Here is a 19,829-nt window from a genome sequence, read left to right on the forward strand (position 1 = left end):
GTTGGGACTTTAACATGAATAGAACCTCCACTTCCTTCAAATTTCGGCCGTGTCTCCAACTTAAATTTCGTCTGGTCTTCTTTTATCTCCACTGTAATTGGATTGTTTCCCCTCTCTGCTGTCCCTGTTTCCTCCATCTTCCTTTCCATCTCTTTCCATATCTTTTCTTCGAAGGCCAACATATCGGCAGCAACTTGGTTTTTTAACGAAGACACTCTATCGTCAAGAGCAGATATCTCTGAAGTGACTTTAGAGATGTTAGCAGAAACTTTGCTTTCCAGAGAAGAAATCTCGTTAGAAACTTTGCTTTCTAAAGAAGCGATGTCGCCGGATACTTTGTTCTCCAATGATGCGATGTCGTCGGAAACTTTGGCTACATCAGAAGAAACTTTCGAAATATCGTCAGAAACTTTGTTCTCCAATTTCGAAATCGACGAGATGACAGCATCTTCAAATATATAAGTCTCTGGATCTAGTCCTTCTTCTAGCAAAGCGTTCTTTAGTCGTTGGACTAACTCAGCCTTTTTTCCGGTAGAAGCTAATTCTCTGTCTTCGAGATGTCTTCTTAAATTAGTCACTGTCAGCTCATAAATCGTCGTCATTTTCACAATTTATTTTATATTCACTTGTAATTTATTTTCGCAATTTATCTAAGTATCCCACTTCTGACACCATTTGTTGTGAATTTATTAAAAGGTTCAATATTTATAACACTTATGGATATAATTTATTTCTTTATTTATATTAACTTATCTGACAATAATTTATATATATCCGTACGTAACAATTCGCGAGCGCGGGTCTTCAGAATTAACTGTCCCTCCATATAAAAATGTTGTATTTATATACGAAATCCTGATATACTAGAACAGCATCGAAAGATCGCATTGTCTTGCATCGAAAAATCGAGAAGCATCTAGTTGGATGATTCACCATAATTTGAATCTAGATCCTTCGCCAAAATTTCTACAATAAAACAGAAATATTAGTGAATAAAAACATGTTTAAAGGTTAAAACTATGACTCATATTTTTACGTAACAATAGTTTACTTTTTCAACATGCAAGTTCTCTTATTGCCGCTCTGTCTACTGCTGTTTTTTGTACTGTTACGTCTACATGATGTTTGAATGATATTCCTTGGTCTACCGTGACTCACAGGTATTTAGCATATCTTTTCCATTCAGATAGCATTATTGTGCACCGTCAATTGTTTCTCTGGGTCCCCTCTTCGTTTTTTAGTAAGGACAGATTGTGTTTTTTCAAAGTTAATGGCAATTTTTCATTGTATAGTCCATTCATGTGGTGTAGTACTGTTTGTAGATTGTTAATCGCTATGCCGATGTTTCGATGTTTTGTCGCAATCGCTGTATCGTCAACATCAAGGCTTAGTGGGGTTTATGGTGTTCTTAAAATATCGGCAGTGTATATTGTATACAGTAAGGGTAGCAGGGCCGTCTCCTGTAGCACTTCATCCTCTGGAGTTCCAAGTTCGGACAGGACTTATCCTATCCGAATTCTGTAGCTCCGGTTGCTCAAGTATGACGCGGCCAGTCTCGTCATATCCCCACTGTATCCGTACCCTCTTATTTTGTATATTAGCTTTTATGCCAGACCCTGTCAAAGGCTTTACTTACATCCAGGAAGGCTCCTTCTGTGTATTAACCATCATTATATCCGGCTCTCATATACTCTGTTAGTTAAGGTACTTGTAGCTCTCTAGTGGTTTGCTCTGAAGACGAACTGAGCTTCAAGTAATAATCCCAGCCGGTCCGTTTCAGCTTGAAGTCTACTAAGTATGACTCTTTTCACTGTTTTGCTAATCACTGGGAGTAAGCTAATCGGTTTATAATTTTGCAGGAACATATTGTCTTTTCCTGGCTTTGGTATCGTTTTGACATGGGTTTCCTTCCATCGGTTTGGGAGTAGCCTGTATCTCAACAGCGCGTTTGTTAGATTCGCTAGGAATATTATGACTTTTGCCGAGGTAGCTGAAGCAGAAACGGAGTTTTAACTGAAAATGTAAATGAAACAGTCAAACTAAACTTAGCTGAAGCATTATCAACTTCATAAACATTCCCTGCAGCTTTTGGTTCTCACCTGCACTTGTTTTTAGGGTATAACAGAAAGCAGGTTTCATTGGAATTAAAAACTCGACCAAGCGAATTCGTTAAAGTGCAGAGACTTAGATGGGCTGGACACATTGCTAGGATGTCAGATCACGAATACACGAAGAGATTAACATTTTCAAAACCAGAGGGCACAAGAAGCAGAGGACGACCACGAATGAGATGGATTGATGATGTGGAAGAAGACCTACAGATTCTAGGGGTTATTAGATGGAGGGAAGTTGCCAGGAATCGACAGGAGTGGCGACTTCTTTGTGAGCAGGCCAAGATCCACAACGGATTGTCGAGCCACTTATGATGATGAAGCGAATTGAGAATTTCAAAGTATTTTTCGTCTCTTAAGTACACTTTAATTCCACGAAACCATTTTCGAATATCTATTTCTCTATCTGCTGTTTTATAGAACAATTTTATTTTTATTAAATAAATATTTTCTGTTCGTGTTTTGTAAATATCCGGCATTAAAAGCTTAAAAAACAATAAAACATTAATTATATATCAATTAAGTTTATTTTTCCCTAATGGACAAGTAAAAATCCCTCATAAAACTATAATTTTTGTTTATTAAATTTTATCTACAACATTGAGAGAGATAAAATTATAAATGACTATAAATAAAAAACCAAAGCTTCCAACAAACTTGTATGTAACCTAAAATTTTATCCGGTAAAATGTTTGTTTGTATATTTTTTATATCGGTGTTAATTTTATATCAGTCTGAAGCTGGTAAGTATTTTCATTACTACAGGAAACTTACTTAGTTGTAACATTTTGGTTGTATTTTTAAAGCTGGTTTATGTGAAATACATTGTTGTATTTATTATTTTTTATTTATTTAATTTTTAATATAATTTAACTTATAATAAATAACTTTAAAGATATCTAAATTTATGAGAGGCACTAAAATGCTAATATTCATTGGAACACTAAAGAAGAAGTGCAATATTGGAGATGAACAATTAATTAGCCAAGAAATTAAAACCAGAAAGAATGACAGATGTCCTATGTCCGTTCTTTCAATTTTCCTTAGTTTTTTAAGCAACCACTTTTTTCTTTTATAAGTTTGATTTCTCTTTGATTCAATTTCGTCAGCTTTTTGTTTTGCTTTTTGTTTACTTTCTGATATCTTTTTATATTTTGTTATATATTTTAACTGTTTTCATATTTTAAGGTTCGTTGACTCAATAAGTATTTCTCTGATCTTGCTTCAATAATTTTTAAATTAGTCTTCCCAATTTTTTTATGTTTATCATGATTTTTTTGTTTTTTAGTCCATCCAGGTTTTTTACTTCTACCTTAAATTTGATATTTCTTTCTAGCTCATAAATATTAAATATAATTACTTACTGACCAAATAAAAAACATGTCTTTGCTTTGATTTTTAAAATCATCGGATTTGAAAAGCACAAGGTCTGATGGGTTTCCTCTTCTCAGGATATAACAAGCCAAGACAAATGAGTTTCCATGTTTTCTAAAATAAAATACGTTTTAAAAATTTATTTTTACTATAAACATAATTCGCGATATTTTTGGTTTAAAAGTGGGTACAAAATATTTCTGCTTTATTCAGCCTCAGTGCCATTCTTGAAGTATTTATATTTAAATTTAAATAATAATAAACATGAAGAGAGTTTCATTGATAATGGCTTTTGTTGTTTCCTCTAGACAGTTTATTGAATTATTGGTAATTGGTGTGTCGTCTGGAGTATTAATGAGGTTTGAAATTTTATTTACTTAGTCCTAAGCCTTTCTACCGTTAGGTGTAAGGCTGGTGGGGTTAAGTTTTGCACTGTTGTCTCCATGCTATCCGGTCTTGTGTTAGATTTTGTGCACTTTCCCATGTCAATCCTTTCTTCTCAACTTCTTTTCTGATTTCGTCTACCCACCTAACTCTTGGTCTTCCTCGTTTGTTTTTCCCTTGCATTCTCATTTCAAACACTCATTTTGTTAATCTTTCATTTGACATTCTACATACGTGCCCGAACCATCTTAGTTGCCTCTCTACTATTTTTTCGTTTATTGGTTCTAGTTTTAGGTTTTGTCCGATTGTTTCGTTTTTTCGTATTTTGTCTGTCCTCTTTCTGTTTGCTATTTTTCTCTGGAACCTCATTTCCATAGAATTGACTCGAGATTTTTGTCTCCCAGTCAATGTCCATGACTCGCTATTATACATGATTGTAGGTCTAACTACTGATTTAACGACTGCCGTTTTTACCTTCTCCGGTATTTCTTTTTTCCCCAAAAATGTTGTTTTCATAGTGTTAAATAAGCTTCCTGTTCATCCCATTCTCTCATTTATTTCCATGTCTTGTTTACCGTTTAGTTTAATTATTACTCCTAGGTATTTAAAATGTTCCACTTGTTCTAGTTGTTTTCCATTTAATTGTATTACGCGTGTCTTTCTCTTATTTGAAATTATCATTGTTTTTGTTTTCTCTGTATTTATTTTCATATTTATGTTTGACAGTTTTTCTTCTAGGATTTCAAGGTTGTTCTGTAGGTCTTCTCTGTTTTCTGCTATTAAAACCATGTCGTCTGCAAAAAGAAGCTCTGATAGTTGAGTCTGTTTCATTTGCCAGTATCCTAATGTTAGTTTTCTCATTCTTCTCTTGGGTTTCTTTATTGCTTCATCCAGTACCACTGAGAACAGCAGTGGGCTCAACACGCATCCCTATTTGACGCCTTGACTTGTAGTAAATTCTTTGGATTCCTCGTTGTTGGTTCTCACCGTATTTGTATTATTATTCTACATATCATTTATAACATCAATTGTTATCCTGTCAACTTCTCTTTCCTTTAATGTCCTCCATACGTCCTTTCTTTGTATTCTGTCAAACGCCTTTTCCAGATCAATAAAGCATATATGTATTTCTCTATTTTTATTGATTACTTTCTCACTTATTTGTCTTATTGTGAATATGTGGTCTTGCGTGCTTCTGTCCTTCCTGAATCCACATTGTGTATCTTCCATAGTTGGTTCTATTTGGGTTTTTATTCTTGTTTCTATTATTATTGCGAATACCTTCTCAGGAATACTTGATATAGTAATACCTCGGTAATTATTACAGTTTCTCTTGTCGCCCTTTTTGTGTATTGGCAGTATAATGTCTTTCTTTCAGTCCTGTGGTATTTCTGCTCTCTTTATGATATCATTCATTAGTTCTTTCATGCTATCCACTCCCTCTATTCCCATGAATTTTATCATTTCCGGGGTGATATGATCCTTGCCTGCTACTTTGCCTTACTTAACCCTTTTAATTTTGCTTTTTCTAGTTCCTCTGTTGTTATGGGTTCTACTTTTTGTTCTTCTTTTATTTCTTGTATCTTCACTAGGTTGTCTACGTCTGTATGAGTTAGCTCTTTAAAATGGTCTCTCCATCTTTCTATTATTTGGTTTTGTTCTGTTATTACCTTTTCATTCTTGTCTTTTATATTCGCCATTATGTGTTCTTTCTTTTGTCTAAGCTGTTTTAATGCGCCATAGAACAAACAGTTTTTGATTTTCTCTATAATTATTTGTCATTTTTAGTCCAAACTTTTTCCATGATCTTTCTTTTTCTGCTTCCACAGCTATTTTAACCTCTTTTCTTTTTTCTTTATATGCCTTATAATCTTAAGGGCGCTTTGTACTTAGATATCTCTTCCATGTTTCTTTTTTGTTCTTTACTTGTCTTCGTATTTCGTCCGTCCACCATTCAGTTCTCCTCGTGCTATTATTTGCTATTTTTGTCTTTACGCAAGTTTACTTAGCAGCTATGATTAAGCTGGTCTTAAGATTTTCCCACTTTTCTTCTATACTTGCAGTTTTTGCCCTACCTTTCAAAATATTGTCTAGTTTTTCTTGGAATATCTTCTTATATCTTTCTTCTTTTAATTTGTAGCTTTTTACTTTTTCATTTTGTGTTCTCATTCTCATTATTACTAGATGATGATCACTGCCAATCTCTGAGCCCCTTTTCACTTTCGTGTCTTGTACTCTTTTCCATTTGTTGCTACTTACCAAAAAGTAATCTATGATTGATTTTTTATTTCTGCTTTCTTGTACTCTCGTGTATTTGTGTACTTTTTTATATTTAAATTTTGTATTTGTTATAACAAGCTTATTCTTCACACATGTTTCTATTATTCTTTCACCATTTTTGTTTAGTATTTCTTCTCCTTCTTTTCCCATGCATTCCTCAATTCCATTGTTATTATTTCCGACTCTACCGTTTAGATCTCCCATTATAATTATATTTTCTTCCCCATTGTCAATTTGCATTTGGAGCTCCTCGAAAAATTTATCCTTCTCTTTCTTTTTTGCATCTTCATTTACTCCATAGGCTGTTATTGAATGCAATGAAATTTTATTAAAGTTATAATAAGTGCTTAGGATGAAGGTGGCATTTCCTTTATCAGCGGGAAAATGACTGAAGGACTCAGATTTGGATTTGACTGAAGCTTTTCAGGTTTTTTATCGGATTGACTAATATATAGTTTTTAGTCTATGGATAGGTATAGTAAATATGGATGGTAATGAACCATCTATGGTTTCTTTAGTTTGACAGATAATTGTCCCAATTGGAATGTGACTTGAACTTACCTTACTAAAGGGTAGTTGAAACCTTTCGCTAAAGCTTAAGTGGCAATGGTCAAAATAGGAGTATCAGAAAAGTTGTGAACCAGTGAAGTGGGTTTCAAAGTTGTAGGTTTTGCAATTTGTTCGGCAATTAAATGAGCTAAATTGCTTTTCTGAGTTTTACTCTTAGATTAGAAAATGTTATAGGGCTCTCTATATGCAAGGCAAAATACGAAGAAAGCGAAATGTGGGAAGACGAAGAATATCCTGGCTTAAAAACTTAAGGGAATGGTTTTAATGCAGTAGTGCAGAACTTTTTAGAGCGGCAGTCAACAGAGTCCGCATAGCCATGATGATTTCCAACTTTCGATAGAAGATGGAACTTAAAGACGAAGAATAGCACTCTTTGTGTGTTAATATGGTCAAAACTGTCTCATAATATAAGATGAACATTAAAAGAATGAATAGATGACCAGATATTAAAAATATTGCTATTTGTAACATCTAGTATTCGTCTACTGGAATGAATAGCTTTAGAAAGAAGCCATTATTATCATTTCCATTTGCTTCTGATTATTTTTGTTTGGTTCTTGATTAAGCTGCTCTCTAAAATGCTTCTGTCATCCATCTAGCTTCCTCAGCTTATCTCCTATTAGATGATCTCATTAGTTTTGTAGTAATTCTGACTTCTTGCGGATTGGTCACTGCTCCTTTTCGCCTCCTAGTAGAAGTTTCTCACATTTTTATAAATATTATCTTGCTTAATATCTTAAAGCTTTTTATCCCTATGCTTCCTTTTCACCCTTCACACTTTTTTCGCATGTCTGCTCTGTGCTTCTTATTTATTTCCGTTTTCGTCACTTGGTTTTATCATATATTTTAGTCTTGGCTCGTTCTGTTTTTTAAGGTTTTTCTTGCTATTAGCATAAAACCATCTTTTATCTCTTTCCTTTTTTACTCGACACAACTGCTTCATGGAGCTTTTTTTATAACTTCTATTATTTCCTGCTCTACTTCGACGTCACCGTGATTTTCGCTTTAAAGTAGTTTTGCTCTTACGTCTGCCTTGAAGTACTAAGCGTTGTCTTTGTTCCTTATTGAGGCGACGTCATATTTTTATACAATATTTTCTGTTCTGTGACATTTAGGATAGTTTCTCTAAATTTTGTAATTATTAGTATGTGATCGGAATCTGCGTCTGTCCATCTATAACTTCTAATATCTGTTAATAATTTCGTATGCTTGCTTTTCACTAGGACGTGGTTGATAGTTAGTTCCCTCTCTCTCTTTTTTTCTTTTTCTCTCTCTCTTTCTCTCTCGATCTTATTTTCTTTGAACTTTAAATACAGTAAGCCTAAATAAAAGATACAAATTCACGAGAAAATTAATAGAACTAACAAAAAATACGAAGCCAATATTAATTTCTACATTAAGAAAAACAACCTCAAAATAATAGCAAAATAATCAACAAAAAACTTCCATAGAATGTTTAAACGGCACACTACATAATGTTCGACTTTTTGAAGTACATAATTATTAAAAAAATCGATAGCTTTATCAATTACAAGGTATCAAAAGTATTTGCATGTTCTAGGAATGTATATTTAGGCTTAAAATATTTTAATTTCTGTAACAAATAGTAAATTAAATATTTATGTACATTTAACCAAAATAAGCTTTCATAAATCGATGACAATTATTAGAGGAAGCTTACAAAAACAATATTAGAAAATTATACAAACAGTATATATATATTCCGATATTATCAAGTTGAAAAATGTATAACAATAGAGTCATTTATTTCACAATCGAAACAATAATCTATTTATTGTGACACTTAATAATAATCGTTATAATACCTATAATAAATCTTTTTTTTTTACTGAAAATCCATGATATTGTGTATTTTACCGGGAACTAATGTTTTTTATAATTCGTTTATTGAAAATAAAATTAATAAATACGTATCTAATTATTTTTAGATTAACCCTTATGCGGGTAAGGTGGGTACAACGGGTCTTTTATCATAAACTGATAAAAATTTTATGCATTACTGAATTTGTTTAGAAGTATGTTTTCTTCAACATAGTTAAAAGCTATTCAAAATATTCATTATCATTTTTAAAATTATTGCGTCGCGTAAAGGGGCAACACGGGCCCATCGGACCATATTTGTATTTTTATTCCCAAAGTCTAAATCTTTGTTACAAAAGTTAATCTGCCAGTCAGGTAATGTTTTTGTGGATTATCTAAACGACTTTTATGATTCCGGAAATCCAATAATAAAGTCTAAACGTGTAACAAATAATGTAAACATCTCTTTGATGTGAACATCAAAGAGATGCTTACAATAGGTGTTATATCTATTCTAAATTAATATTAAAAATTGATAATCATTGTTAGCAAGATATTGCAAATAATTTATGGAATTCCGATGATGAAGAATCTCCTAAAGTAGGTGGCATTGAAAGTGACTCTGAAATTGAAGATCATCTTTCGTAAGCAAGTAAAGAAGCTGATCAGCAAGTAGTATTGATTGATAATAAAGAAGAATGTGTAGCTACAAGTTCCCAGATTTCAGAGTGTATAATTTTTGAAACTAAATGGAATTATTCGGAAAAGTCAACTACAACCGACAGGATGTATATTATCCTGCAACATAATAAAAAGCAAAGTGCACAAAATAATGTTAGCCCCTGGTCAAAGTGTAAATGATCCTGTTGATTCCTTTTGTTTGTCTGTGGACGAAAAAATTGTGAACGAAATAGTGGAGTGTACAAATAAAGAAGTCGAAAAAGTCCTGGGGATAGATAACTAGAAATATGGCGACTCTACACAGCTATATGCCTTTATTGAACTGCAGGACACCTAAGTGCCAACATCCATAATGTAGATATACTTTGGAGTACGTTTTATGGACTTACTGTATTTAAAGGTACCATGGAGTTAAAACGATTCAAAAATTTGCTAAGATTTGTTCGATTTGACGATAAGGACACGAGGTCTGAACGAAGAAGTAACGACATATTAGCAGCAATACGCGATGTGTGGAATAAAGTCAACCAAAACTTTCAGAAATACTATTTACTAGGAAAAAACATACCGGTAGATGAGCAACTTATTCCGTATCGAGGTAGGTGTACTTTTATGCAGTATATACCTTCAAAACCAGATAAGTATGGCATGCAAATATGGTAGGCTTGTGACTTGGTAACATATTGCCCTTTAGGTAGAATATTATATATAGGAAAAAATTTAATACAGTAGCTAAAGGTCTTGCATCTTAAGTTGTAAAGCAACTTGTTGGGCCTTAATATAATTCCAAGAGGAAGGTCACTTGCGATATCCATTTCACTGATCTTGCTCTTGCACATTAATTACTGGCAAATTCACTAACTGTTGTGGTCACAGTGAAAAAAATAAAAGATTTTTTCCTCGAGAATTTGCACCAAACAAGAACCGTTTAGAGAAATTTCGAATTCACTCCATTCAAATTTTTTTATTTTTTTATTTATTTACATCTACACTAACAGGAAAATACATTAAATAACGAAAACAAATAATAATTATGTTATTTTAACTAATGTCTATTTGCTTAAATTTTGTGTTTTTTAGAAATGGTATAGTTTTTGTAATCTCTATAGGGTAGTTGAGTATTTGTTTAAGAGTAGATCTAATGTTTTATATAGGTTAATGAATGGTTTGCACTCGGTGAGGATATGTTTCACAGTTAGGTAAATTGCAATTGTGGCAAGTTGAACGAGTTCCTGAAGACATTAAGAAACCAAGGATAAGCTTGGTGTTGTTAATTAGGATGCTTCTGTACTAGCTAGGAATTTCAGGAAAAGATGGCCAATAAACGGTTGGAGTTTGTAAAGAGTTGGTTTGCTCTTTTTTAATAAGTCTTGTTAGGTATCCTCTATTGACTTTTAGAAAACTAGTGTTATTAAATTTGATTGAATTGTGGTTATTCCAGTACTATGACTGACAGTTTCTTTTGTAAAATGATCTGCTCTTTCATTACCAGTAATTCTAGTATCAGAAGGCTGTCATATGAGACAGACGGTTAGATAATGAGCAAATAGTTTTTGGTAGATGTCATAAATGAAAAGTAAAATTTATGGGCAGGTATATTGGATAACTATCTTTTACACCTAAAGCTTATCAACGAAAATTTACATGGCAAAAAATACCTTAATCTGCCGAAGAATAAAAATATAGCTAAAAAATTTTATAAAAATATCGGTATTAGAACATTTTCCTTTGGGTAAGTTTCTGCATTAAAAAACCCTTACATTAAATTGTTTGTCACGAACACAATAAATTTAAGGACTCTTCCTTAGCATATACTTCACATTAAAAAAAATCCTATGCAAATCGTATATCCCCAACGTTTGTTAACTTTTTTCTTCCTTATTCCCTCTTTTATTGTTTCAAACAGTTCCTTGTTTATTGTCACAGTTTTGCCTGTCATCTTGTACTAATTTACTTTTATTTCTCCTGTATTATTTTAAGAAAGAGGCATAAGAGAAAAAGTTTCATGGTCAAAATAAAGGAGCTGGTGTTAATGTAGTTCATTAAAACTTTTCTGAGCAGCCGCAGAAAGAGTAAAGATAGTGAGGATGATACCCTACCTGATTGGGTGACACAGCCTGTATGGTCGATAGGATTACCGCTAATAAAGGGAGTTTGTACTGTGATTTGAAGAGTCAGAGCAGGTAGTACAGCTGTTGTAGAGAGAGATATCACGTATGTGGAGGAACTGAACCGGACACGTAGCGTGAATTAATGATGCTAGGTGGACTAAATGTATAATTTAGTAGTGTCCTAGATTTCTTGTATGTTGTAGGGTTAAACTCCGATATTGTAGTCCAATGATATAAATTTAGGAAAAACTCTAATTACACAACACAAAAAAAAAATTGGAGCACTAGAGACTACTGGTTAATGACAATCGGCAGCTGAGTATGAATAATAAGTTACAACATACATATTCTCTTAAATATGACAAAAAAAATTATTTTTACATTTAAAATATTTAAATAAATAAAGTAACAAAATGTAGTGCATATAAAACTTTATTTGAATCAAGTTGAAAAATACCAGAGATACATAGACTTTTCTCTTTTCTCAGATGAGCAGAATTTATTATACGTTGTTTGGAAATTTAAAAATTTTCTTCACATTACTCACTGTCATGAGGAGGTAATGTTGTTTCTTGTATAATATTTCTGACAAAAAATTTAAAGTTGATTGCAATTCTCCGATATTATCATCACTATTGTTATATGGAATAATTTTATTTTAGGCACAACTGAGTTAGAAGCAGTAATTAGGATATTCTTACACAACATTACCTTTTTCTGCTCAATTCAATGGAAGCAATATTTAAAACAATTTCAGAAAAAAATTCCAGAACCTGTTATTCTGAATATTTATTAAACACAAATATTTATCAGACAGTATTATAGATTACAATAGAATTACCTTAAAAATTATTAAATAATATGAAAGAATAGAATAGATATATTGGAATATTGTAACCTTATACAGAAAGAGATTATCATTGCCTGGGGTAAATGTGGGGTGGATTGAGTAGCTTTGTGGTTACATACCACATGATCAATCTACCAATCGTAAAAACGAATATTGCGTAAAGAAACAATGTACAGCCTCGGAACAGAATTTATACTTTGAAGATGACCATGGCAAGAAATAAGGACAAGCAAAACATAACCAAAACCCAGATAAGAATTACTATACGGAATAGTAGGTCACTCAACTCACGTGACCAAGAAATAATTTAAGTGCTGAAAGAGAAACAAGTTGTGAGAAACAGAAGACAGTTGTGCTTTACAGTAAAAAAAAAGAAAGGAACAGGACAATCAAAATTAGATAAATACGTACTAATCTTCAATGAAGAAGCAAAAGAAAACAAGACCAAAGGAGGTGCAGCCTTGCTAACAAAGGTTCCAAAATCACATCAAAGAGTCAATCTTCTTCTTCTTCTTAAAGTGCCCTCTCCTCAATGGAGGTTGGCTACTACAATAGAGTCAATACGTATTAGAAAGTATTGTAAGAGTAATGATAAGAATTGAGAAGAAACTAAACATCATCGGAGTATACGGCTTAGAAAATAACAAGCCTTAAACAAGAAGGGAAATGTTTTATGGAGAATTACAACAAGTGGTAGATCAGGTCAGAGGGAAGATGATAATATTGATGTATTTTAACACTCGAATAGGCAATCAAGTAATACCCGGAATTAAGCAAAAACATAACGAGAAAGTTAAAAACGAAAATGGGGAACTGATGATCAACTTCTACACGAATAATGAACTTAGAGTAGACATTTTTTGACCAATAAGACCAACAAAAATACACATTCAATAGCACCCGTGGACCAAGATCTATAATAGATTACGTTATAACCAACTGCTATAAATAAAGTACAGATATACAAAGTAGATGCATGATAAAGAATATCAAGTACTGGGTAAGAAATAGAAGAGTAGAATGGAACGATCATATAAGCCAAATAATAACAAATAGAGTAGTAAAGACGGCAAGAGACGGTTCCCCAATAGAAAGACGTTTAGTAGAAAGACCACGAAGACGATGAAACGACAACTTGTTGGAGGCACATTGAAAAACAGATAGTTTTGTCTACATAAAAAATAAGAAGAAGAAGAATAAAGAGAGTCCAAAAGTGGCACTAATTGATAAAAAATTTAAAAGCTATAGGCTAAGATTTTAGGCGGTGCGTCATATACTACTGGAAAGCTTTTTATATCGTCAAGTCTGAACAATATTGGACACTTTACTACCACTTTACATGACTTGTCATAATGAAAAAACAATATTTACTCTCTACCAAAGTCAAACAGCCAAGAAGAATATGGAAAAACTAATAAAAGCTTACAAAAACAAAAGCGTGGGAAAAGGGTATATTCTTTTATTAATGCTTTTTAATATATAGCAAATACATATTAGAAAATTAACAAAAGAATTAAAAACAAACTAAAGGGCGCGGAATAAACGGTTTATAATTGTAAGTACCATCAAGATAAATCAGTAAGAAATATGACATCGATGTAACTACTAAAAAAACAAACATGCCTATATTTACAAAAATAAATAATAGCAAGAAATATTAATGATAAAACGAAAAGACGCTAGAACAAACATGTCGGGGCAATGTAATGAACAAGGCCAGCAACAAATTAGATTAACGCAGTGCTGTATTGCCGGGTCCTTCCTAAACTTTTAATTTTTCTAATTTACCTCATAGATATTGTTTTTTTTTATTATTATTTTGTAGTTAGTTCTTAAACAATTTATATAAATAATATTCTTATTTTCAGTTTCATTGGACGATGGTTTTGAGGATTTTGATCCAGACTACAATGATTTCAACAGCACGTCATTTGGTCTGAAGTTGTCTACAGATCTAGCTTACCACTTCTATTGCACGCGTCATCCTACCAAGAGTATTAAAGTAGAAATTGGTACAATAAGTCGGCTAAAAAACACACATTTTTCCGCAGAAAAGGAAACGATGTTTATTGTGCATGGTAAGCGTTTCATTTTTTTACATTGGTACTTGTCATTCGACCAGTCCAACCTACATACTTAACGAAAAGCCAATTATTACTTTAATAAAATACTTAAGAGTTATATATGCTTAAACCATAATAATATGCATACAACAAATTATTTATATGTGTACAAAAGAGTAAAAGATGTTGACATACATTCTAATAAGATGTTGACTAGTTCATCGATTCATATATTTCAAACATTTAAAGCAATTAATTTTTGATCAAATTGGTAGTTAATTTGGTCACTTAAAGTGAGATCTCCGAATTGTGTATAGCCTTTCGAAACATAAAGTCTCAGGAGGGTATAGCATTCTATAGGTCATCATTATCATTAACTCCATAACCCATAGTGGATCTTAGCCTGTTATAGTATTCGCTTTCATTCCTTGCTATTCTTCACCTTGATTTTCCAATTACGTACTCTTAACACTCGTAAGTCTTCTTCCAACTGGTCCTCAAATTGTGCTCTCGGACTTCTTCTTCTCCTCACTCCATCTAGCTTCCTATTAAAAATATGTTTTGATGCTTCCATCTCATTTGTTCTCTCTAAGTAGCCAAGCAACCCTAGCTTTATTTATTTTAATAGACCTAAAAAAATAATGTTCAGTATAAAGGCGGTAAAACCTAAGTAATGGTGTCTATGCAATATTTCGTTCTTTGTCGCTTTTTGTCATCGTTCACGTTTCTGACGCGTAAGTGAGCACGGGCTTGATAAGAAATTTGTATATATTAGTTGTTAATAATTGTGTTTTAAATAGTAAAATAAATGCTAGGCAGTTCTTTTCACGCTTCAGTGTAACATTTAAGGTTATAATTATATTACAAGTACATCTGTTTAAACATGCATTTCATTATATATATATATATATATATATATATATATATATATATATATATATATATATATATATATATCGAGAAAAGGAGTACGACCGTCAATCCAATATAAATTAAGGATCACTCGGAAGAGTGGTCGGTTTTTTCGGTCAAAAGGTGGAGAAAAAAGACAAAGATGATGGCTACTTCATCTATTTATTGAAGACGTTTCGCTTTCTTAATCAGAAAGCATTATCAGTTCATCTAAAAAGAACAATATGAAAAAACCACACAAGCGTGGATAAGTTGTTACATGTGTTACCTTAAAAAGATATCTTTTTAAGGTAACAAACTCTTTTTAAATTCATACTTTGTTGCTCCAGTGTTTCCCCAAAAACCAACAAATCATCAAAGTAAACTAAGCACCCTGACAAATCACCAAAATTTTCTTGATTTAATTTAATTGAAAAAATTCTTGAGTACAATTAAGACCCATTGGCAATCTGTTAAATTTATATGCTCCAAATATTGTACTAAAAGCACACAATTTACTTGATTCTTTTTCTAACTCTACTTGATAAAATCCATCCTTAAAATCTAGTACATTAAAAATTGATTAATTTTTTAATTGTGTTCTTATTTCATCTAGTGTTGGTATAACACAATATTCTTTTTCTAATGCCAAATTTAAAAACTTTGGATCTGAGCATAATCTTAGTGACTTATCACTTTTTTCAACAATTACCAAATTCCTTAACCACTCCATAGGCCCTTCACATAGAGAAATCCCACCTCTCAGTGTTAAACTATCTAGCACTTCCTTTAACTTATTTCTAATAGCTATTGGTACCCTACGTGGTGGTTTAGCAACTGGCAACTCTTTTTTTTAGAGTTAAAGGATACATTTTTTTAAATTTACCTAATCCTGAAAACACATCAATATTATTTTTAACAAAATCCTCTTTTTCTCATATGTAATACTATCAACCCTGGGTAAAATTTTTAAATCTAAACATGATGAAAGACCCAATACTGGTGAGCTTTTATTTCCCTCTACAATAACAAATTTAAGGCTATGTATAATATTCTTGAACAAACAATTTAAATGTACAATAACCAATGGAACAATTTTGAATCCTCCATATGCTTCCAAAATTATTTTAGACCTTTCTAAGCCTATGTTTTTATCAATTTTATCCAACATATGATTAGGTAAAACCTAATCACAGTTCAACCTAAAACCAGGTTGAGCTGTGACCCTGTGTCTATTTTAAAGTAAATATTTGCACCTCCTACCTGAATAGTTTTCATCCATTCTTTAATATTCTTAATTTCATTAATAGATATTGTTGCAACTGTCATGTCATCTGCATCCATATTATTACTAATACCAGTTTCTATTATCTCTCTGACTGTCCTTGAACCACTGCTGCTAGATCCATTTGACATATTGTGGCACATTCTTTCCCAATGCCTATACCGCCAACACCTCTTGCATTTTTGAATATATGCAGGGCACTGCCTTACTCCATGACGGGTTTCACAGCTATTACAATTGAACATTTCTTGATTACCACTACCACTTTTACTTGTTCTTTGTTGAATGTTTCTATCTGATCTTTGATAACTCTAATTGTATTTTACAGCCTCTATTTTTTCTGTTAACTGTTTCTCAACATCTTTCAGTTGTAATTTTGACAAATATCCACAGCATCTTTTAAAGTAAGTTTCTTGGGAATGAATAATTTTTCTCTCAATTCTTTGCTGTTGATTCTCATGACAATCCTATCACGTAAAGCTTTATCTACTTCAGACCCAAATTCACAAGACTGTGCTAATTTTTTTATATCTGTATAAAAATGATCAAATGCTTCGCCCTCTACCTGATTGCCAGTATAAAAAACAAATCTTTCAAACATTTCATTTCTTTCTGGTACACAGAATGCTTCTAGTTCATTTAGTAATGTTTGAAAATTACGCTTTTGGACATCTGAAAGTTTTAAAGTGTTTACAACCTCAACTCCTTCTTCGCCTATTAAATTTAAAAGAAAAGCAACTTTTATTTTATCTGGCTTTGTGTCCTTTTAAGAGGCAATCAAGTATTTCTCCAAGTTTTGCTTAAACTTCCTGAAATGCTCTACTATATTGCCCTTAAATTTTATAGGATTTGGCAGTCTCACCTTCATCTTGTATTTTTAATTATAATAGGTCTTAAAAGTTATTTTTGACTTTAACTTTAGTAAAACTTTGTAACACAACAAATGTGATTTTAATTTCCGTTTGACTGCGCCATGTTGTATTATTAATAAACGTAGGTTTTTTAGATTTTTATTAACTCTTTTATTTAGGACTATTACAATATATCGGCATGGCACGAAGTGTCATCCTTCATCTAGGTGACAACCAACATCAAACATAAAACTAATATGACATCTAACATAAAACATAAACTAATATAATAGTACTTAAAGCTAAATATATGACAGAAATATTTTCTATTGAAAATGTGCACTTGATCTGCAAAGTTTAGAATATGTTTTTTATTTAGTTAATATATCAGGATATTTATGTTTACACCTATATGAACTTTATTCTATGAAAATAAAGGATTTTTTGTTTTTATGAACCGTAAAAATAATTTTAAATTTGAAAACAGTATTATATTTGAGTTATTTTAAAATGTCATAACATGAAAAAATAGATATGTAAATGTAAGCCAATACAAATAGAGTAAATGCATGTAAAAATATGCTTATATAAAAATAAATATATGTACTGCAATGATATTTGGACTTTTTAAAAACCTTTTTTTATATTTTTAGTTGTATAATATCGGACATATTTTCTATTACAAAAATTTACAAATTTTACAAATGTACAAAAATTTCCATAAATATTAAAACAAGCAAGATTTTTTTTCAAAAATACAATTCGAACGAAGTACGTTCTAAAATGCTTTCTAAAAATCAATGGTCTAAACCGCCTAACTAAATCTAGCAGGGCGATAAAAGGAAAAATGTTGCTTTTAGACACGCGGTGTGGGTGCGTCTAAAACTAAATGCAGTTTATATTTTAAAAACATATTAAAATGAAGGATGCGAAAGGTAGGATGCGAAGGAAAAATCGTGAAATAAATAAACAAATACTTCAAACAACACTACAAAGAACACTAAAAATAGTAATCAATGAGTCATGAAGGATAATAATTTAAGAAAAACTCTTTGAAAACTTATTCACCAGAGGATCGCATGGCAATTGACGAGACACTGGTTCCTTTCCGTGGCCGCTGAAGTTTTATTCAGTACATTCCGAATACATTGGCAAAGTAAAAAAGATATTTACCTCTGCGATTCCAAAATGTTTTATGTGTCCAATTTTGAAGTCTACTATGGCAAAAAACCTGCGAAAATATACGAATTATCAAAGTCTCCAACCGATATTCTTCTTCGATTGGTAGATTCGTTCAAAAATGAAAATAGAAATTTAACCACTGATAATTGGTACACCAAATATTTGCTGGCTCAGCCTCTCCTCGGTACAAAAACATACCAAATGTTGGCCTTTGGTAATTGTTTACCAATATCTAAATATTGCTGAAATAAATTAAAATGTGATTTATAATGCAATCCATACAAATGGTGAGAATTGAAGAATTTTTCTTAAAAATTTATTTATGAGTCTCATGAAGCTACATCTATTTATGAGACCAAAGTCCCAAATTTATCTTTGGACACAGAACAGTTTCTTCGAGCATATTAAATCAATGAAAACTCAATAGAAATAATCTATTATAATAAAAAGAGAGAAAGATGTATTCAGTGTGGAAGAAAGAAAAATAGAAAAACTACAATCATCTGTTAACCCTGCAGTAGACGCGCCCGGACTGTAAGTCCGGCCCATATGTTATGCACCCATAACTTTTATTTATTAGACAGCACTCAGTCTAGCTTTTAAAAGTATCTGTTAGAATTGTTTCAGTGTGCATTAGTCTGGAAGGTCACAGTTCAGCGTTCAGTCGTGTGAGATATATTATCATTTTGGGAGTGTGAGTCCGACCCGTCTACTACAGTTATATTTATTTGTATACGAAGAATTTTAAAAATCAGGTAAAATAATTAAATATTTCATAATACTTGCCCTAAAATTAATATTATTTTTTTGTACAGATGATATGTGATTATGAGAGAGAACAGAACCGGCTGTGTGATTATGAAAGAGAACAGAACCGGCTTCGAAAGCTCATGGAAGAAGTTGAAAGTGACGCAGAGTCAGAAAGTGAGGTCGAGGAATCTGAAAGTGAGGATGATTTTATTGAGGAACGATCTGAAGAATCAGATAGCGAACAGGAATTGGGTGAAACGGAGTACGAAGAGACATGTGAAATTATTGACTACAATGAAATTTTTTTGTCGGTAAAGATAAAGTTACAAAGTGGAAAAAACATTGTGCGCCTAAAAACAAGAAAGTGAAAACCAGAAGCGAAAATTTAATAAAAGTTTTACCGGGAGTACCTCGTAATCTTCAACATTTAAAATCTCCTGTTCATATATGGAATACATTTTTTAAAAATGAAATTCTCAATACTATAGTTCTGCATACAAATCAGAAGATAGAAGCAGTGTCTACTAACTTTGTACGTGAGAGGGACCACAAATCAACCAATATTGCAGAAATTAAAGCATTACTTGGCTTGCTTTACCTTGCAGGTGTTCGTAAAGCAAATCGT

General features: G+C 32.0%; 1 protein-coding gene across 1 annotated transcript in view; it reads left to right on the plus strand.

Annotated features, from left to right (window-relative positions):
- The first annotated feature begins 2,761 nt into the window (after positions 1-2,761).
- The window catches only part of LOC140439059 (pancreatic lipase-related protein 2-like), a 43,715-nt gene continuing 26,647 nt past the window's right edge, over positions 2,762-19,829 (plus strand). Inside the window, exons 1-2 of the mRNA XM_072528708.1 lie at positions 2,762-2,854; positions 14,051-14,260. Of these exons, the coding sequence (XP_072384809.1) occupies positions 2,800-2,854; positions 14,051-14,260 (265 nt within the window). The 5' untranslated portion in view covers positions 2,762-2,799. The remainder of the gene's footprint in view (positions 2,855-14,050; positions 14,261-19,829) is intronic.

This window comes from Diabrotica undecimpunctata, chromosome 1 (assembly GCF_040954645.1).
Source record: "Diabrotica undecimpunctata isolate CICGRU chromosome 1, icDiaUnde3, whole genome shotgun sequence".
Taxonomy (NCBI): Eukaryota; Metazoa; Arthropoda; class Insecta; order Coleoptera; family Chrysomelidae; genus Diabrotica; species Diabrotica undecimpunctata.